Below are 21,982 nucleotides of genomic sequence, written 5' to 3'. Positions count from 1 at the left end.
GGTTGTATGTTTTTGCCAAGTGTAAGGTCCCCTTTCTTGGCGAGTGACCCTGGCCTCTCTGAACACCCCTGCTTCCACCATAGCCAGCCTCTTCTGACCATCAGCGGGCATGCTAGGTGGGGGACGAGGGGCCAGCATGGTGACGTGGATCCCGTTCCCGACAAATGATTTGACTCTCCTCTTATGTCGATTTGGTTCGTTTCTGCAGAAGTACGGGCAGGCCATGCCAAATGACCATGGCTCTCACACCCACCCATTAGCTGGTCTTGGCTGCTGCTTCGGTCCAGGTGGCAGCCATCAAGGGAGAAACCATGTTGCCAAAATCCAGTGGTCAGTGCCCGCTTCTCCTCTTCACTCCTCCACAGCATTTGACGACTGATGGCTGCTCCATTTCTTTCTTCGTGGCTTACCGAAGTACATCCCTGTCTCCTGGTGGTTCTTGACTTTATTCGTCCCTCTCTGTAATTCTCATCGCTGGCTACTTCTCTTCTCATTCCACCGTCCCTCTGTGATGTTCAGTCTTGTGGCTTTAAAGGCATCTGCCACTGATCCCCAATATAGCTCCACCCAGCCCTGTCCCTTGACCTCAAAACTCCTATGTCCCAATGGCCTTCTCGGTGCCTCTGCTCAGTTCTCCCATGAGCATCTCAAATGAACTGTTCAAAACTGAAGTCTCATCTTCCCCCAAAAGCCCACACCAGCATCTCTGTTGATGGCAACTTGTCTTCTCATGATGCAAGCCAAGAGCCTTGGGTCACCTCCTGTACTCCACTTTCACAGCCCACGCCCAGTGGGTCAGGAAATCCTGCTGGCTCTAAAACCAGGCTAGTCTTTTTGCCTTCATTGTTACTAGCTTGGTCCAAGCTAGCTCACCTGCATCACCTCAGGAGCCTCCTGACTGATCTCCCTGCTTCTGCCCGTGCAGCACTGGAACCTCTTACCAACAAGGCAGCCAGAGAGACCCTTCTTTTTTAGAGAGTGAGAGAGAGAAAGAGAGAAAGCAAGCAGGGGAGAGGGGGAGAGGGAGAGATAGAGAGACTCTTAAGCAGGCTCCACTTTCAACACGGAGCCCAACACACGGCTCAATCCCATGACCCTGGGATCATGACCTGAGCTGAAGTCAAGAGTCAGAAACCCAACCAACTGAGCCACCCAAGCACCCCTGGAGGGATTCTTTTAATATAGAAAGCAGCTCATCTCACCCCTTAGCTCAGAGTCCCCAGTGGCACTGCATCTCACTAAGTAAAATCCCAAGACCTCTGTATTGGTCTCCTGTGGCTGCTGTCACAAATCACCATGAACATACTTGAAAACAACACAAACGTATTATCTTACAGTAGTGGAGGTCAGGATCGGAAATCAGTCTTTCAGGGCTGAAATCAAGGCACCCCAGGCTGCGTTCTTTCTGGAGGCTCTAGGGGAGAATGTCTTGCCTTCTAGGGGGATCCACATTCTTTGGCTTGTGGCCATCTCACCCCTACCTCTGCTTCCATCATCCCATCTTTCTTTCTGACTCTGACCCTCCTGCTTCTGTCTTATAAGGACCCTTGTGATTACACTGCACTCACTCAAGTAAAACAGGATCATCTTTCCATCTCAGCATCTTTAATCACATCTGCGAAGTCCTATTTGCCAAGTAAGGGTGCGTGTTGCCAGGTTTCTGGGATTAGGACATGGACACTTTTGGAGGAGAGGGAGTGCCGTTCTCTTGCCCACCTCAACCTTCAGTGATCTACACGACCCCATGTGACCTGCAGCACCCCTTCTTCCCTCGTTGCCTCTCTGGCCCCACTTTCAGGGACTCTCCCTGTTCCTTATTGTGCTCTTGTCATTAGGACCTTTGCACTGGCTGCTTCCTTAGCCTGGAAAGCGCCTGCCCCAGATCACATGACTGCTCCCTCACCTGCTGCTCACCCTTCTCCGTGAGGCCTTCCTGGACCATTCTGTCTAAAACTGCCACCCACTCCCCACCCCTGGCATTCCTAATACCCCTCACCCAGCCCCTTCCTCTCTCACAGAAATTCTTGCTTTCCAACAGTAATTCACTTACTGTTGTGTCTCCGTCCTGGAAATGTCAGCTCCACGAGGACAGGAATGTCTGCCTGTTGTATTTACTGATGTATCCCAAGTGCTCACGCAGCCTCTGGCACGTGGTGGAATAAGTGAGGACCTGAACAGATGAGTAGCAGAGTCAGACCTTGGCCAGTGCTGGCGCCAGCCTTCGGGACCCCGGTCAAGCCGCTGTGAGAAGATGGGTGGGCAGTTGTGCTAGTGGCCGTCATGCATGGTGTGGTTACCGTCTGCAGGGCTCTGTTTAAGTGCTGTGTGGTCCTCACAGACCCCCTCTGAGACTAGTGCTGTTGTCACCTCCCCTGTGATCACAGATACAGAAACTGGCACAGAGAGGATAAGTGATCCACCAGGATGCAGTGCTAGGCAGCCCAAGCCCTTGTCCTCACCACTGATGGGGTGAAGTCAGAAGAGCTCTGCAGTGCCCTGTTCCTTATTTCTCTGAGATGCTCTTCCCTAATCTCTTCGTGCCTGGTACCTGTTTCTCTGGTGACAGAGACTTGCCTCTTGGGCAGAGGATGGGGTGAAAAGAGATTGAGAGAGATGGAGGGAGGGGTGTATGTGCTTGTGTGTATGGATGTGCACACACACTGGTCAGGACCAGTCTTGGGGTTTGGTCATTCGAAACCCCAGGAAGCCTGTCTACCTTACAGGGTACCCTTTCGTGCTGTTTCTTTGACATGACACTGAGCCCGGGTGAGCCTACAGTCCGCTCTCTGCCACCCCGTCGGCTGGTATAGGAATCCTCACTGCTCATGTCCTCTCCCCTGCTCACCACTTTTCCCAGGCAAGAGCAAAGCAGGCGGTATTTGTAGACTTGAGCAGGCTATGGGGAGATGCCTAGGGAAGATGTGCAGGAGAGAGTACTAGTAGGGCTCGAAGACAGACGCTACCCGGCGCACGGCCTCCCTCCCCCCGTCAGCTCGGCCAGATCAGACAGGGCCAAACTTAATCTGCCGGGAACACCTGATTTGTTTTGGACATGAAGAAGGACCCAGAGAGCTGGCTGGAGACAGAGATCTCACACAGTCTGTCTCCGTAGATAAGCAGCTTGGCAGCCAGAGTCCCGCCCCAGGTGTGAGAGTGTGTTGTATTTCCCGCCTCCCCTGCACTCACACATCTCCTGCAACAAGCCCATCATCAGTAAGCTGAGCCGGAAAGGGGAAGGGGGTTGTTTGTGAAGCAGCTATTCTAAGTCAGGCACCGGGTCGGGCTCTAGAGGGACTGTTCTGCTTCATCCTTTCAGCAGCCCTATTGGTAAGAGTCATCATCTCCACTTTGTAGACGGGGAACCTGTGAGCAGGAGAAATGGAGCATCATGCCCAAGGTCATAAGAGAGTGGCAGGCAGGATTTGAACCCAGTGCTGGCTGGCCCCAGGTCACTTGCATGTGCTGCACAGGGTTCTGAACTACTTCAGTAGAAGCCTAAGGTTTCTTTTAAGAGTCCCTCACTCCAGGGGCGCCTGGGTGGTTCCATTGGTTAAGCATCCCACTCTTGATTTCGGCTCAGGTCATGATCTCACAGTTGTGGGTTCGGGCCTTGTTTTCAGGCCTTTATTTCCAGTCAGCTGATTGTAAACGTTAATTATATCCATGAAATATTTTCATTGCAACATCTAGATGAGTGGTTCCACCAAACAGCTGGCAGCATTGCCTCCCTAAGTTGGCACGTAAAAGCAACCGTCGTAGGCTGAACCATCACATATGCAGTGCTTAACGTGTGCTAGGCATGGCACCAAGTATTTCCATATGCACGTGTGCTTTTCCTCACCAAAATATTTAACGAGAGCATGAACTCTGAATCTCAGAATGGTTCAAGTGACTTTCTAGAGTCAGAACTAGAAGCTAAGTGTGTCTGGTTGCTCCTGTACCAGACTGCCTTCTAGAATCTTCAGTATTAATCTAGATTTAGGATTCTAAGAGGAATGAGTGAAGTGACCAAAAGTCACTCAGCCTGTCAGGGCTGGCTCCAGAACTCGGGTCTCTTGGCTCCCGGTCTAGCCTTCTCACCTCAACTGTACTGCCCCTCTGTTCCCTGAAGATTCTGCATTGGAAACACTCCATCTCCTGCAGGACTCACTTTCCAGGTAAATTGTGGAGGCATGCTGTGCATCCCTAGGTGGTCCACAAACCCCCAGCAAGGGAAGAAAGCCGTGTGGAAGGATCCAAGCTGTCTTTGCCATGTCCATGAGCAGATGTGCTCAGAGTCAGCATCCTGGAACCACTTTACTGCTGCAACAACTTCGTAATGAGACCCATTCAGGACATCGATATCAGAACCTCTTTGAACTGAGTCTGTAATGGGCCTATCTAGTGACAAACCCATCTTTGTGGCAGTGCGTGTTTCAGGGAGATTAAAGGGAATTTGCAGAAAGCACTCCAGAATCTGATGCTCTCTATGCAGGGAAATAAGGCTTTCTCGGGCTGCATTTTGTGAAGCATGCTGCTTACTGGGTCTGCTTACTCTGGGCCTTGCAACTTATCGATCAGGGTGGTTTGGCTGCAAGCAACAGAAACCAATGGTAGGCAGCTTAATAAAAATGAAAAGAAATCAAAGGAAAACAAGACAAAAACTAGTTGAGTGGTATTTCTTATGGAATCAAAGTAGAATCTGGAAAAACCAATACCTGAGACCATAATTAACCTGGGCAGCTCTGGGCCCCTCTGCAGCAGAAGTTCAGAAGCCTCGGGGCACCTGAGTGGCTCAGTTAAGCATCCGACTTCGGCTCAGGTCATGATTTCATGGTTTGTGAGTTCGAGCACCACATCGGGTTCTGTGCTGACAGCTCGGAGCCTGGAGCCTGCTTCGGATTCTGTGTTCCGTTCACTCTGCCCCTCCCCTGCTTGTGCTCTCTGTCTCTCAAAAATAAATTAAGATGTTAAAAAAGAATCTTTTTCGAAGTTCAGAAGCCTCTAGAGTGCTGCCTGACATTAGTACATGTCAGCTCTTTGGTTTTCAGTCTCTGCATCTCCGTTCAAACTTCCAAGAGTGAGAAACTGATTTGCTCAGCCTGAGTCAAGTGTCTGCCCCTGAACACTGCCCTGGCCGTGTGTTCTGGGAGCTGCTCCTCCACACAGGGACGACGAGAAGGGGAGTCATCTTTGAGCAGGCAGCCTGAGAAGTGGCCACCGTGACTGTGATTATAAAAGTAATAGAGATAGACACACGTGCATTCCTGGATCTCTGTTGTGGCTGTGTATGCACGCTTCGCCCATCCCTTTGTGGTTCAGAGCTACTGGCCTCCCACGCTTTTTCCAATTATCTTAACACAATTATCTGCAAATGCAATCTTGGGCTTTTAGCATCCTGAGATATTTGAGACAAGAATGTAAATACCATGCAGGAAAGATGCGGCCTATTTTGTTCAGTCTGTGTCTCCCAGTGCCTAGTGTGGTGCCTGGCACATAGTGGGTGTGCTCAGTGATTGTTCAATAAGTAGCAACTATCCATCCGTGCTGGGAGGGGGGGACCTCCCAACCCCTCCTTCCTGGTAGTTGCAGGGGCTCTGCTACCTGGTGAGTCCAGGGAAATTCTGTAGACCCATGTGTCCCATCCTCAACACCCAGAACCAGTAGATAAGGTATCTAATTTTCCTGGAGGAAAGGTGACGAGCCTCAGTTCTGCTGATGTCTAATATAGGATTGATATAGAAGAGAATGCTTGGCCGTGGATGAGGGAATCTTTGGTGTTTGAAACCATGAAGTCATTGTTCAGAGACACAAAGCAGGAGAGGAACGCAGACCAAAGCTGTCTGACTCAGACTACTTGTCCTCCAACTGGCTAAATATAGCTCACCCAGATTCTATCTTGGTGTCACCCTCTATGAGTCTCCCCAGAAATAGTGCCATCGGGACATATATATGATTTGGTATATAGTGAACATAACACAAGCCTAATTCTAAAGAATGAACTACAAATGATATTCAGAGCATTCTAAAATGACCTTCTGGTCCATCTCTCAGCCACCTCTACTCAAGGGGACACTGGTGCTACCCCTTAAGCAAGGGTAACTTCTGAGACTTGTCCTTATTCTGACCTCATCATGGATGGATACCAAGCCCTGCCTCATCCTTCTCAAACTGCAGCTCTGTTCTTGCCCCATGCTGGCCCGGGCTAACAGTTACTAAATGGTAGCATGACTTCCCTTTGCAGACCAGTCCCTGCTTACGCATAGGCTCAAAGTTGTGTCGAGTGAAGTGACTTTAACAATACGGCAATAAGTTGTATTGCTATGGAACTGCTGCTTCCAGTATTTTGCAAAATGCCTTCCAGTGCCTCGATTCCCCCAAGGAAGACTTCAGAGATAATAAGCAAATAGCCCTTGCTGGCATTGAGACCCGAGAGTCAGTGGTCTGAGCAGGAAGCCAGAATGAAGTACCATAGTTGTGGCCAAAAGGGCTCATAGGAAGACCAAAGCCGGAATACTGATGGTGTCGTGGCAGAATAGTGACCTTTTGTTGCTACAAGTCAGCCATGTGCCGAGTGTCCCGAACAGCATTTGTATTTATATTACCTGGTTCAGCCTCCACAACAGCTCCAGGAGGGAGAGATCATTGCCCCGTTTTAGGGAGGAGGAACTGAGGTAGTAAGAAGCTAAATTACTTGCCTGGTACAAGACCCATCATCTTTCTGTGTCCATTACAAACCTCCTGCTCTTCTCCCCTTCAGAATGGTGGCCACAGAGCTAGGCAATGGCAGACGAATTTAGAAGGGCAGGAGCTGGGTCTCAGGGGAGTCGAGCAGAAGGCCAGGGTCAAAGGTAGGAGTGAGTAAGAGGATGGAGAATGTCCCACCCTTGCATGGAATACCAAAGCTCTATTGTATTGGGTGCTGGCTGCAAGGGGCAGGCCTGGCTAGTTTAAAGGTTCAGGGTCTGGGGGATTCAAGGGGTTGAGGAGTCCAAGAGAGGCGACCCAGAAATGCCCAGGTTGGTGATCACGTCATCAGCTTTACGTCTGACGATGCCATGTGGCCAGTGGCACAGCAGGAGTGTGCGGCCAGCGCAGTGGCTCCTGCAGGCTGAGCTCCAACCCCCCGTGAGTCCTTGGAGACCTGCCTCCTGCACTTGGCTCAGAGGTGACATTGCTTCTCTGGACTCCTGAGTGGTATTGGACTGGCTGCTTGGCCTCCCCAAGCCTCGGTTTCCCCATCTTTAAACTGAGAGTTTGACTTGGGCTTTCTGTCCTCCACCCCCTTGTGCCAACCCTCTCCCTGTCCTCACGTGGGAAAGGCCTTTGCCTGGTATCATGAGACCCTGTTTCTGCCTGCCCTCTCTTTTCAGGAAGTCTGTCATCCAGCTTGACCTTGCCAGCACCAAGAAAGCGATGATTGTCCCTGCATTCGAGACACTGCGCTACCGGCTGTCTTTCCCCAAGTCCAAAGCAGAGTTGCTGTCAATGCTGGACATGGGGACTCTCTTCACATTCAGGTGAGTTGCCCTCGGTGCCATCCCTCCTGGGGGTGTCCGGGACCTTCTTGGAAACCCAGGCACCAGAGCTGCTGGCCCAGAAGTTTGTTGCTACATTAAACCATTTAAAGGCCAGAAGAAGCACCGTTGGCCCCCGCTAGGTCTTTGGAATATTCTTTCTCTTCCCACATGCCGTGTGCTCTGTTTTGCACATGGGTGGTGGACATCATGTGTCCAGATGGAAGGATCGGGTCATCAGGTAGGAAGTTCAGCTTATACTTGATCCCATCTCCTCTCTCTGAATTCTCTCTTTGGTTTGTTTGTTACTTCATTCATCTGGGAAATGGGTTCGTCCTGTTAGCATGATGACTCCTATTCCCCCTTTTCCTTTTTCTGTGAGTGGTCTGGTCTCCAAGGTCCTCAGGCCTAGGATGGGCTCATGTAGCTTCAACAACTAATGGCATCAAGGTGACTGCAGGGTCAGATATAGCAGATGGGGCCACTGACTTTGCTATTCCCCAAGTGACAGGTCTGAACAAGCCTCTCACTTGCCTGACTTTCCAAGTTCCCAAAGTCCTGCAGGAGCATCGCAGGGGAGCTGCCCTGCCACCTGTCCACAGTGCCCAGGGAGCGTGTGCACCTGCACAGGTGGGAAGGGGCTCCGACTCCCAGAAATAGGCTGTAAGTATAAACAGTAAGTGTAGTGCCCTTGGGGGAAGTACGAGTCCTCCCCGGTCTCATGACAGAACAGTCTGAAGACAGAGCCACTGCTCCCATCTCTGATTTTACAGAGAAGCCTCTGCTTTGAGCAGTGTAAGAATGGCCAACGCCACCTTGGAGTGAAAAATCATACATTTCTAGGCAACCCGAATTTTACCAAAAAGATTGTAATAGTGGGGCACCTGGGTGGCTCAGTCAGTTCAGTGGCCAATTTTGGCTCAGGTCGTGATCTCACGGTTCATGGGTTCAAGCTTTGCATCGGGTTCTGTTCTTACACCTCAGAGCCTGGAGCCTGCTTCAGACCCTCTGTCCCCGCCTCTCTCTGCCCCTCCCCCACTCATGCTCTGTCTTTCAAAAATAAATAAACATTAAAAAAATTTTTTAATAAATAAATTTTTTAAAAAAGTAATAATAACTTAAGTTTCCATACTACTACTAAGTTACTAGAAGTTTCTAGAAGGTTTTCTCAAACAAGTTTTATTTTGGGAAAGTACCTTCATGAGATAGGTTATTCATTCAACAATTCGGAGATGATCCTTTTACACATTTTATACAGATAAACTGAGGAGCGGAGGTCCCCTGCTCATGCCAGGACTTGAACCCCAACCTTCTTCCTGTATCCAGAATTCTGGAAAGTGATCTGAAATCACTTGGTTTAATACCTGCCCCCCAAAACGAAGACTTCTTTCTTCTTGGAGAAAAAATAACAACAACTACCAGGTTTTGAATATATAACTTCTGCCAGACACTGTCATCAGCTCATGGAATCCTCACAACAAGTCCATGAGGCAGATAACTGTTATTCCCCTTCTACAGATAAAGAAACTGAGACTCTGAGAGGCTACATAACTTGCCCAAAGACACATCGCCAGTACGTGGCAGAGCCTGGATTCAGACCAGGTCTTAGGAGCTGTACAGCCAGTGCTTTTAAGTCTAATACCATTGGACTGGGTCCTGAATGTTCCCACCAATCAGTGTCAGAAGATAAAGGTAAACATGGAGGCACTGAGACCAAAATCAGTCTGAGTTTCCTACAGATGCCATAGCCTCATGGCTCCACGCCTGGTACATTTCCAAGGCATCTTTCCTTCCATCCCCATCCCCAGGTGATCTGAGAACTCATTTCAAGGCCATGTCTGTGGTCATGAGAGCTGAGGTTTGGCCTGCTGTGTCCGTGATTGCTGCTCTGGCCAACAGCTCACAAGCCACAAGGCCAAGTGCTAAATTATAGACCTTCCCTCCAAGAAATTGCTTTTGTCACCTTCCCTCCAAATGATGACCTGTCAAGCCTCCTTGGACAAGTTGCATCCAGCATCCCCTGGAAACTTCCAAGTGCCAACTCTCAAGCCCTATTCCAGATGTAACCGATCAGAGGCTCTGGGGGTGGAACCCAGTGATTGGTTAAAAAAATAGTCTCCTAGGTGATTCTGGTACTCAGCTCAAGTCTAAGTACCACTGCTCAAAGCAGAAGGCCCCCAGATCTCTCAGAAGTAGCATCCCACATGCTGTATCCAGGAAACCTCTCTCATCTCTGTTTCTTTGGAGGCTACCTGGTGCTGATGGTCCCAGAGAACAGCCTTGAAGTCCAATGTCTACTGGACTCACGGTAGGTTCCTTGAGCGAGTATTCAGGCTGTGATATGTTTTCATGGCAAGTGAACTGTAATGTCATCCTGTTCTGTGCTGACCAGCCACTCAGTATGCTTGTCAGTGTTCCTGCTGAGCTAAGGAAAGCTGCCTTCCCACCCAGGAGTAGAGGACTGAGGCAGCTGCCTCCCTCCCCCATTTCCTCTTTCTCATACAGTAGGCCACGAGTTTATATTCTAAATAAGAAGGCTATTGATGCATTGATATCCCTGGGAGTAAGACCACTGTGAATTGACATTGTAGTTAGGGCAAACAAGGGGAAATAATGAGAATATTTTCATTTTTTGAGGAATTGTTACATATCAGGCACTGCTCTGGATACTTTATGTGAATTCACATAGTTGTCAGAAATCTATGAAGTAGGTATTAGCATCTCTGTTTTACCTATAGAAAGAAATGAATCATATTAATTATTATTTATTAATAAATTCGCCTAGAGAAAGAAATGAAGGAGCAGAGGAATTCAGTAAGTTTTCTGCACCTGCTAAGTGACAGAATTCAAACCCAGACAGGGAGGCTCTAGAGCCATTGTTTTTTTGTTTTGTTTTGTTTTTTTACATTTTTTTTTTTAATGTTTATTTTTGAGGGAGAGAGACAGAGTGTGAGCAGGGGAGGGGCAGAGAGAGAAGGAGACACAGAATCTGAAGCAGGCTCCAGCCTCTGAGCTGTCAGCACAGAGCCCGATGCGGGGCTCGAACTCATGGACCGTGAGATCATGACCTGAGCTGAAGTCGTACGGACGCTCAACCGACTGAGCCACCCAGGCACCGCTAGAGCCATTGTTTTCAGCCGCCTTGTTAAAGTGCCTCTAGGGAAGGAGCATTTATTGAACGCCTGCTGTGTGCTAGCACTGTGCCAAGCCCTTTATAAACATTTTCTCATTTCAGTTCCTGAGCAGTCCAACAAGATAGATACTCTTTTCTCCAGTGGATGCAAGAGGCAAGTGAAGCCTCGTTTAAATGCTTTGCTGACCGAGGTCCCCAGCTCCTAAGTGGCGGAGGTGGGTTTTAAACCCTGGTGCGGTGGTCCCACTGTGCCATGCTTGAGCCTAGCGCATGTTCACGGCCACCGGTCGTGCTGGGCCGGCTCTGTGCAAGTCTCAGATGTCAAGGCTGCCTGTTGGGCTAGTTCACAGATGGAAAATCAACTCCTTCCGGCCTGATTTTTTTATTAATCCCGACATCTCGCAGTATCCCTGCTTTTCACACTCTGTTAAGGTGATGTGACTCAGCCTTTCATTTTTCTTCCCATTGTGTGACTGTGGTTTAGGTGGCAGTTGCTGAACTGATAGAGCTGAGGATTCAAGTCCCTGCTCTCTGCCAGCCTGGCCATGTCGCCCCACAACACAGCTTACTGAAAGGCCAGTGCCCGCGCACTGGGGAGTTCCTCAGGCTTCAGGGCAGGCCCAGCCTTGGTCAGGAGGGAGCAGAATAAGTAAGCGGCCGCCTCCCCTGCCAGCAGGGCTCCACTGACCACCCACTCTCACTTAACCCTCACTCGCTTTAGGGGCGCCTGGGTGGCTCAGTCGGTTGAGCATCTGACTTTGGCTCAGATCATGATCTCACGGTTCCTGAGTTCGAGCCCTGCACTGGGCTCTCTGCTCTCAGCGCCAAGCCCGCTTCGGATCCTCTGTCTCCCTCTCTCTCTGCCCCTGCCCCACTCACATGCGTGCTCTCTCCCTCTTGCTCGCTCGCTCTCCAAAATAAATACCCATTAAAAAAAAATCTCACATGCTTTAGACCCTCCCTGCGTGGAGGTGGAACCCCCAGACCACGAGCTCCGTTCTCCCTGTAGCTCCCTAAGATGTTACGGTCCTACCCTTCAGTCTCACTTTCATTTTATCTTCTACCGTGTTCTTTGTCCCTAACCCCTTGCTCTTGGGCCAGGTCTGCTGCCTTCACTAGGCTCCCAGCCTTTTGCCATCTCTTTGTAGCTTCCAGAGGCAGATTCCTGCCCTACTGTCTGCCCTCTGCCTTAGGTACCCCTCAGGTTTTTAGGTTACTCGTTAGTTAGTTATTCAACTTAGTGTCTGATTATTGACTCTCTGCTGTGTGTATAGACCAGAGAGTGTGGGTAAGAATGACACGGAAGAGAGATAACCTAGCATAGTGGTTCAGGGTCCTGGCCCTTGAGCCAGGCTGTCTAGGATTGAATCCCAGCCCATCCTTATTATTTGTAACTTGGTATTAAGTTATACCAATTTGAAGCTATAGATACAGTATTTACGATATAACTGGTATATAGTAAGTGCTTAATAACTATTAGCTTGTTAGGATTGTTGTTATATAGTTGTATTCATTTGCCGTATAACAAGTTGCTACAAATTTAGAAGCTTTAAACAATACGAATTTGTTACCTCACAGTCCCTGAGGGTGAGAGATTGGGGCATGGAATGTCTGGATTCTCAGTAGGGTCTCACTGGGCTGAAATCAAAGTGAGGGCAAGACTACAGTTCTCCTGAACTCTGGGCTCATGGACTTCCTTTCCTTGCACTTGGAAGGCCACGGTCACCATTTCCCTGCTGGCTCTTTGCCACGTGGCCCCCACAGGCAGCCCACACATGGCTCTTCACTCTCTTCCAAACTCAGATCTAAAAGTTCACATGATTTGGCCAGACCCACCTCAGGAATCCCCCTTTTAATTAGTCCAAAGTCAACTGATTGGTCAATTTAATTACATCTATGAGGATTCTACAAGGATCCCTTTTGCCATATGATGTAACATACTCACAGGAGTGACACGGTCACAGGTTCAGCCCCAGGGGGGAGAATGTTATACGAGGGCAGGGGCACCGTGTTCTCTGGTAGGATCAACCAGCACACGCTCACCTGCAGTTCATTCCATATAAATGATACACGAATTCACCGACCCCTTCATTGTGAGAGTCTTGGCATTAGTGAAAGATGTACATAACAGACTGGGTTAGTCTCCTAAGGCTGCCATAACAAAACTGTACAAAGCGGGTAGCCCAACACGGCAGAAGTTTATTCTCTTGTAGTTGTGGAAGCCAGAAATCCAAAGTCAAGGTGTTGGCAGGTTCATTCTTCCTCCAAAGGCTCTAGGGAAGAATCCTTCCTTGCCTCTTTCCAGCTCCTGGTGGAGGCTGGCCAACTCTGATGTCCCTTGGCTTGTGGGAGCATCACTTCCATCTCTGCCTCCACCTGTCCATGGCATCCTCCCAGTGTGTGTCTCAGTGTCCACATTTGCCTCTTCTTATAAAGATACCAGTGGTTGGAATAGAGCCCACCCTATTCCACCATGATCTCATCTTGATATATCTGCAAAGACCCTCTTTCCAAATAGGTCCCATTCACAGGTACTGGAAGTTAGAGCTTGAACATCTTGGGGGGGGGGACACAGTGCAACCCACAAGGACCGTATCGGCATAAACCTTTCCTTCCTTCCTTTTGCCCAATGGCTTTTCTCTCTGTGACCTAGGTACCACGTCTGGACAAAAGGCCATGCTCCCACAAACTTCGCCAAGTGGCGGACTGCCACCACGCCTTACCGTGTTGAGTGGGAAGCTGATTTCGAGCCATATGTTGTTGTGAGAAGGGATTGCCCTGAGTATGACCGGAGGTTTGTGGGCTTTGGATGGAACAAGGTGGCTCATATCATGGAACTGGATGCACAGGTGAGACAATGGACTGTCATGGCTGTGAGGAAAGAAGCAGCCTAGATTTCAGGGCTGAAAGGGGACCTTGGAGGTGAGAAAGCAGAGCCCGAGAGGGAATAAGACATGGCCTAGGACCAGAAGTGAGAAAATGGCAGTGCTAATTCTTAGGGCTGTTGATTTCCAAACCTTCTTTCTCTACATTTGGGTGAGAGTTCGATTCCTGACCAGGACCCAGGCAAGTGTGAGTGTCCTGTGACAAAACATTCCACCCCCCATCCTTACCCAATTTAATGATGAGGATGAAAAATCGTCACTTAGCGTTAGAGCCATATAAGTGGCCCAAAGCATTTTAGGAGTTCCATATGAGTGACACAAGGCTTGAGGCTGAGGGGCAGCTCATTATTGTACGTTATAACTATAAGTGATGGTCTTTAGACTGTATTTAATTGTGAAACACTTTCATTCATTCAATAATACTTATTAAACACCTGCTTCAGAAGAAATCAGTAGAATTCCAACAGGTTAAACCAGGAGTCTGCAAACTTATTCCACAAAGGACCAGATAGAAAATTTGGGGACTTTAGGGGCACCTGGGTGGCTGTCGATTAAGCGTCCGACTTCAGCTCGGGTCATGATCTCACATTTTGTGAGTTCAAGCCTTGCATCGGGCTCTGTGCTGACAGCTCAGAGCCTGAAGCCTGCTTCAGATTCTGTGTCTTCCCCTCTCTCTGCCCTTCCCATGCTCATGCTGTGTCTCTCAATAATAAATCAACATTAAAAAAAAAATTTTTTGAATGGGGGGCTTTGTGGGGCCTATAGGTCTCCTTCTCAACTACTTAACTCTGCCTTTGTCATTCAATGGTAGGCAGTATCTAAACCAATGAGTGTGGCTGTGTTCCAATAAAACTTTATTTATAAAAACATGCAGCAAGCCGGACATGTTGCAGTTCATCAGCCCCCGTGTTAAACAAACAAAAGTAAAGTTGATCTGGTTAAGTTAGGAGAAGGATTCCTGGGCCTCTCAACTCCACCTTTTTCTCTTTGTGTCTATTCTCCAAGGCACCTGTTCATGGAGCACAGTGCACATACTTCTCAACAGGAGCACCAAATTCATAAAAAAAAAAAAAGCAAGGTTGGATATGCTCAGTGCTGCCTGGCCTGAGAATCACCTGGAGAATTTTCCAACAGCTCGTTATATTTGAGAGCAGTCCCAAGTGGTTTTAATAAGTATCTAGGGTTGCAAACCACTTGTGTAGATGGAAGGTTGTAGACTAGTGTCCATATTTAACAACAGAAACATGACTGATAGTATTCATTTTGTCATTGATACTTGGAGGTAGTCTAGTGCTACTCACAGACAGAAATGTTTAGTCTGCCTCAGCTTCTGCTTGAACAAAAAGAAAAGTACTATTTTTGTATCCAGCAGTGTGGTGAGGTGAACTGGTTCAAATAAAATTAATTTTTCCAGCACTAAAACCTGGGCTTTGTTTGTTTTAGGCAATTTTGGTGGGATTCTTGAGCATTTCTTGCTTATTTCCCTTTTTTGCCAGTAGCACAGCCAATTTTGCCCTTTCCAGTGATTGAAGGAAATAATGAGGTCATACCTGTCAGGTAATCCAGCCACACCTACTGGGGCTAATGGGATCGGTGAGCTTCTTTGCCCCTGTAGGAGATGTCACAACAGCTAAGCTCTGACAGTTCTTGCATTTTCTTTTCAGGAATTTTTCTTACTCCTCCTTACCATCACCTGTCATTTCTTGCTGCGGTCAGTGTTCTTCCATCTGTAACAGATGCCTTTCTCCATTTTTTTTTAATGTTTATATATTTTTGAGAGAGAAAGAGAGACAGAGAGAGTGAGAGGCAGAGAGAGAGGGAGACACAGAATCCGAAGGAGGCTCCAGGCTCTAAGCTATCAGTACAGAGCCAGAAGCAGGGCTTGAACTTGTGAACCACAGATCATGATCTGAGCCGAAGTCAGATGCTTAACCGACTGAGCCACCAGGCACCCCTACCTTTCTCCATTCTGATTTTCCCTCTCATAGTTTATTCTGATCTGTTCTAGGCCGGGAAACTAGATGATCAAAGCCTATCAGACATTATGTCCAAAACCAGAATACACAGAGTCTGAGTGAAGGTGCACCGGATTCTCCTTTGTTACACGTTCTAAATTTATGTCACCCATTTGGGCTGTTTGGAGACATTTTATTTTTGGTCTGAGTTTCTGTCTGTATTCTGCCAAGCGGAGGCCCCTGTATGGCGATGTGACGTGTAAGAAGGATAGGTAGGCAAGAGCTTTGTTCCTAATGAGCTTTCCATGAAAGCTCATGGAATCTATGAGATTCCATTGGGATCTTTTTTTTTATTATTCCTTTTTTGTCCCCTCTTGTGTACTAGTACGTTAGTCTGTCAAACCTCATCAAGCCCTATGAGAAATCACATAAACAGACATCATTTAATTGAGCAACAGAGTCTCTCGTGGCTTATGTCATTCTAGAACAACCACGTGGGCATGTGCTCACATTTATCAAGAACCTTTCATGGGCCATGAGCTCTGCCCAGCATCATCCACACATTATTAGTCATCTTTCAAGGTAGGTATTATTACTTTTACTTTATAGATGAGAAAACTAAGGCATAGAGAAGCCAAGAAGTTTGTCCAGAGTCAGGGAAACAGCCCTGCTCTGTCCCTCTCCAGCATGGCAGGCTTTCCATGGCCCCACCCTCCTTGCTGACATCATTCCCCACTTCATTCAGTCACTTTGTCATATGGTCATGCACTTGGGCGTTCATCATGCATTCTGGAGGGTTCTTGCAAGCGCTCTCACACTACTCTTGTCTTGCAGGAATATGAATTCATCGTGCTGCCCAATGCCTACATGATCCACATGCCTCACGCCCCCAGCTTTGACATCACCAAGTTCCGGTCCAACAAGCAATACCGCATCTGTCTCAAAACCCTGAAGGAAGAGTTTCAGCAGGACATGTCCCGCCGCTACGGCTTTGCCGCCCTCAAATATCTCACGGCTGAGAACAACAGCTAGCACCAGGAAACCCACCCCTAGGGAGAGACCTGTTCTGCAGGGGAAAAGCCACTTTGCTATTTGGGGCCCAGCCATCAAACTCAAAATTTGAGCAATGCTTTTTTGGTTTGTTTTTATTTGTCTTCTTTGGCCCAACAAAGCCGCCCACACTACAGAGATCTGGGACAAGGATCCAGCCAGCTCCTCTCTGCTCCACAATCTGGCGTTCCCAGAATGTGGAAGAGTAGCTCATCGACACAGTCTCTTCAAGAACGGGACACGGGTGTTAGAGGGAGCAAAGGGGTTATCCTACTAAAAAGCCACAAAACCGAGCTGGTCTTTAGGGATGTTCTTGTTGCTTTTTAAGAAAGGGAAGTCAGGGTGCTGGGGGTTAGCGATCCCAGAAAATAAAGGCAAAACTGTCTTTTTGTCCAGAGGAAACTTTCTTTTGTGTCCTGCAATCTAGCTGTGTATCCAAGGTGGGGGCCATCCAATGATCTGAACCAACCATGCGGAAAGACCCAGTGGGGACATTATACCTGGTGGGACCTGGAGGTGGGGTGGGTTGGTTCTTTATCCTCAAGGTCGCTCTTGTTTTGCTTTGATTTGTTTTCCTTTGAGGGGATTTTGTTTGTTTGTTTGTTTTTGGTCTGGGGATCCAAAATTGAAAACTTGGTCTTTTAAGTCTCTGAAAGAGAATCAGCTGTGTCAACCAACATCCCCTTATGAGCAGTGGCCCAGCAAGGAGGACAGGAGTCTTCAGCCAATATTTAAACATGGGCAGCCCTCTTCAGGATCCTCACTGAGGCCCCCATGACCTTGAATTCCCTCCTCTCCAGAATCCAGGGGCTAAGATGGGGACTGTGGAAATAGGAAGACCATCCCGTCTACTACCAGTCACATTTTCTATTGGCAGTGACCGCTTCCTGAAGAAAGGGCTCTGAAGGGGCTGCTTCGGTGCACGTGAAAGGTACGAACCTCCCAGGCCTTCAGAAGAACTTTAATAGTTCACACATGCCCAATTCCGAAGATTCACATGTCCCTTTGGAGACCTTGAGGAAGAATGTGTTGGGTTCCTCCGACTCTGTGCTGCTTCGCTGCGGGTGGGAGGAGGTCACAGCCTCAGGCTCCCTCTGGGACCTGTCCAGAGGGCAGGCAAGCACCTTTACCATTACAAGGATTGAGGAGACGCTGGACTTTTTACCCATTTTCTTGAATCTTCAATATTAATGTTGTGTTTACATTGATGAGAACAAAAGTCCACGCCCTCCTCTAGGCTGGGCTGTTTGTATTGAGTTGCAATGTGACCAGCGAACGCTGCATTCAATAAACGAAAGTACGGACTGTGTCTCCCCCGCTCCCTCCCTCCACTCGTGTAAGAAGCTGCAGAGGGTAGCTCCAGGGTAGAGAGCAAGATCGATAAACAGCAACTTTACACTTTGTGTTCTCCCATTTTGTTTTTCTCACCATTTGAACCTTAACTTTGTTTTCTCCTTTTCTGAGGTTAGATCTCACCACACCCTCTGACCCTCAAAGCATCTTCAGAGTCTCCGTCCAGCTTCTGTCTCGGCACGGAAGCCAGATGTTTTATATCTCAGATGCTAGCACGTTAAAACCTGGTCGTCAGTAGCAGAGTGAGCCTCTAAGACTGTGTCCTGGTGGCCATGTGACACCCCACCGCAATCTGACCTATGAGACCCTTCCATGTGTTATATGCCCAAGGGGAGATTTCACTCAGGTTGATTTTTAAAAACTTAGGAAAACAATCAGTAAGACTCACCCTCACACAGATACGGATAAGTTTGTGTGTCTGTAGGCATGTGTGTATGTCATGGTATTACATACATATAGCATATAGGTAGCATGCATATCACAATATATGAATACTGTAAAAAGTAGACTATCACAAAAGTATTCAAAGTACATGGTAAAGTCCCCTTTCTCCATAGGTATGTGAGAGCCAGCCCCGACCAGCTCATGAGGACTTACTGTGTGCATCTTTCTCCTACTCTTGTGTTTGAAATTGGCCATGATGGAAGTATTTACACCATGGGAAATCTGAAAACCACAAATCAGGGCACCGCCCCCCCCCCCCCCCCCCAGAGCTGGTTGTTAAACATTTACCAGCACACCAGTGCCTTTTTATTTTCATTGTGTACACACACACACTCATTCACTCACTCAAAAACTCTCTTTTCTAGAGAAGACCATTGTTAATAGATGTAATTTTTAATCACTACCAGCTACTTGAGCCAAGTGAGAATATACAGTAGTACTAGCTCTTTGATGTTAAAAATCAATTTTTAATTCCCTAAAGCCTTTTATGTTTTAAATTTTTCACAGCCCCTGGATCCTGCCCAGCCACCTTGCTTTTACTTGCGTTTCTATAGGTATGAGAATGACCGTATCACTTACCATGCAGACTGGGTCACCTCTGAGAAGAAGAGAAGGTACTAAGTGCTTTGAGACAATAGGTATAAATTGGAGGACAATGTAGCTTCATGCACACTGAATTTATTAAAGCCCGAAACTGACTCTCCACACCAACAGGAGAAAATCCTATTCCCCCAAAGACAGGTGCCTGACACAGTGAAGCCGGTCTCACTTAAGGCTAGAGCTCAGATGCTAAGGCCCAAGTTCAACACAGAGGCTGCCAAGTCAGTGGAGGCTGAGGTCTGCAGAGCCAACAGAAGGAACTTCCAGAACTTAGCCCACAGCGGCATCTCACTGCACATCCCAGTTCAAGGGTGGGGGGCGCTGCCTGTGGGCAGAGGCAATCACTATCGATGTGGATTCCCTAGAATCAGTTCCCCAGGGCAAAACAAGCTTATAAATGGGCCACACGGATGTTTTCATGCCTAAAGAAGCCAATACCATCTTGGCTTTCAGCTGGGAGGAAAAAAAAGTTCTTCTCATTTAGCCCCCATACTATTCCCTGGAGAGCTAAGATTTATCAAGTAACTACTATGTAAAAGGGCCTTTGCATGCATTAGCTCATTGAATCCTTGCAGCAAGGCTGCAAAATGAAAATTACTGCTTATAGATGAGGAAACCGAGGGAACTCTGGGAAATTAAGTAGCTTCCCTGAATTCACATCAATAATATACGGCAGAACCAGAATTTAAACCCATGCCTACTTGGGTGGATCCAAAACCACATAACCTGCAATGCTCCTTCCTTCCCCAGTAAGAAAGAAATCTATTAAATATTGGCCAATGAGAGCATTTGAACCTATATGGAAAGAGTATTAGATTTCTAGACTTTCTCCAACATCCATCCAGTAACACTGTCCAGACAGCAATCTCCCCTAGAAGCTCTAAATCTTGCTATGCTCATGGACTTCCTGAAAATTCATGTGAAATAGGCCCGGCAGTCTATAATCATATTTAGACATGGCTGGGATCAACTCTAGGAAGCAGTAATTCGTTCCCTGAATGCGTCTCCTGGGTTACCTCCTAGATTACATGGCACAGGTCGAGACACTATGTTTTAATCTCACCCTTAGACCCGAACTCAGCTTGCTGCTTCAAAGTGATCTCTCTGAGTGTTGAGCTGATTTACAGAGCACATATTTGCCGAGTTGACTAATAGCTTCTTTGTACCCCATCATGAAAGGACAGACCCTACTTTAATTCTGTTCCTTTCAAAGACTCTACTGTCTTTGAGTTAAGGCTTCATTTGTGGTCACCCGGCCTTCAGGGAGCTCTGTGTTAGTGGAAGAAACGTGATTAAAATCCCCTCCAACACGGCTCCTGCACACTCTCGGGGAAGATAAGAGCCACCATTTACTGAACTAAGACTTCTATGGTAGTTGGCACTGATGAATCTTCACAGTGGCATAATAATATAAGGAAGGTTTGACTATCCCTACTCTTTAGCTAATGGAACCAACCCCTCAGAGCAATTATGTGAGTTGCCCAAAATCACACAAGGTTCATGAAGGTTCATGAAGGTTCTGGAATTTGAGCCAAAATCTGGCTGACTTCAAAAACCCATGTCTTTCCACTCTGTGCTGCTGTCTCCCCATATGACATTGAAATCAGTTTGGCTACAGGCTTATGCAGCCACATCATCATATAGTTCATGGTGATATGCTTTTTTTTTTCCCTTGCCTTACTAATCGTGTGTTTATCTTCAATTTAATGCCATTGAAGTTTATGAAATGTCAGTTATCCACTAAGTGCATTCTAAGTAGTTTCAGACCCATAGAATCTAATGTCAGAGATACCATGGTTTTTGTCTTCATTCATTTAACAAAAATGTTCTTAGTAAGAACCCCCCTCCCCTGATTTCAAGGAATGATTGGTAATATCGGAAAGGAGATAATGGGGGCACCACGGAAATGTTGGGTTTCTTATTGTGACTATTTGATGGAGTTGGTCCTTGTTTTTTTCCAACACAGTCTTGAGAGATGGTGTTTTCTGGAATGAAAGGAGGTCGGTCAGTTTTGGGAAAGTGTTTCCCAAGGTTTGGGACCAATGAGGCTGGGATGATGTCATGGAATGACTGACAGAGTTTGCCCAGAGAAGAATTGTCAAGAGATTCCTGGGTACGTTATGCTGCTGAAATTCTGAAGGAAGGAAGGAAGGGCTCCAGTGGTGGCGTCAGAGTAATTTCACTGTACTAATATTTCTGTCTTCATTCCACAAAGAATTTATGGAGCATCTACTGTGGGATGTGCACTGTGAATGCAGCAGCGACCCAGGCACAGCCAGCTTTCAGGTAATATATTTACCTGGAGAGCTAAAAAACATACAATGATGAAATAGGTTTTATTTTATTACATTCACGTCAACAATTTTAGGTTTTTTGGTGTTTTGTTTGTTTTTTTAGACAAAGAGCGCAGGAGCGGGGGAGAGGGACAGAGGGAGGGAGAGACAGAGAGAGAATCTTAACCTGGGTATGGAGCCTGACTCAGTTCAATCCCACAACCCTGGGATCAGGACCTGAGCCGAAAGTAAGTCAGATGCTTAACCGACTGAGCCACCCAGGTACCCCAGATTATTTTTTTTAAACTTACACTTGCATATAGAAGAGTTGTAAGAATAATACAAAGAACTGTATGTCCTTCACTTAGATTCAATGATTGTTAACATTTGACCTTTAACAGTGGATTGTAGATGTCACACCCCTTTTAATCTGAATACTTTAGCATGTATTTGTTTTAAAGGACATTCTCATATAACCATGATGCAGGGATGAAATTCAAGAAAAGTTTGCTACAATATGATAATCCATTACACAGTCTACATTCACAGTTTGCTGATTGCCCTAATAATTTCTGTGTCACAGTAACCACATCCATCCCACCTCTAACTCCAGGGTCCAATCCAATCTAAGACACATTGCATAGTTGCCTACAGTCTCTAATCAGGAATAATTCCTGGGTCCTTTGCACTTTATGACAATGACATTTTTGAAAAGCACAGTCATTTTGCAATAGTTTAGTGTTTTGAATGAGAAATAGATATACATATACAAAGCAATTCATGAAATAGGTAC

The 21,982-nt window shown here is 47.3% G+C and overlaps 1 protein-coding gene across 6 annotated transcripts in view; it reads left to right on the top strand.

Moving 5' to 3' along the window:
* The window catches only part of LARGE1 (LARGE xylosyl- and glucuronyltransferase 1), a 544,237-nt gene extending 526,409 nt beyond the window's left edge, over nt 1-17,828 (top strand). For all 6 annotated transcript variants that reach the window (XM_045062296.1, XM_045062294.1, XM_045062295.1 and 3 more), the window contains 3 exons: nt 7,353-7,499; nt 13,283-13,478; nt 16,304-17,828. In XM_045062296.1, the coding sequence (XP_044918231.1) occupies nt 7,353-7,499; nt 13,283-13,478; nt 16,304-16,501 (541 nt within the window). In that variant the 3' untranslated portion in view covers nt 16,502-17,828. The remainder of the gene's footprint in view (nt 1-7,352; nt 7,500-13,282; nt 13,479-16,303) is intronic.
* Nucleotides 17,829-21,982: the final 4,154 nt, after the last annotated feature.

This window comes from Felis catus, chromosome B4, assembly GCF_018350175.1.
Source record: "Felis catus isolate Fca126 chromosome B4, F.catus_Fca126_mat1.0, whole genome shotgun sequence".
Taxonomy (NCBI): Eukaryota; Metazoa; Chordata; class Mammalia; order Carnivora; family Felidae; genus Felis; species Felis catus.
This window is presented reverse-complemented; position numbering and strand designations above follow the sequence as displayed.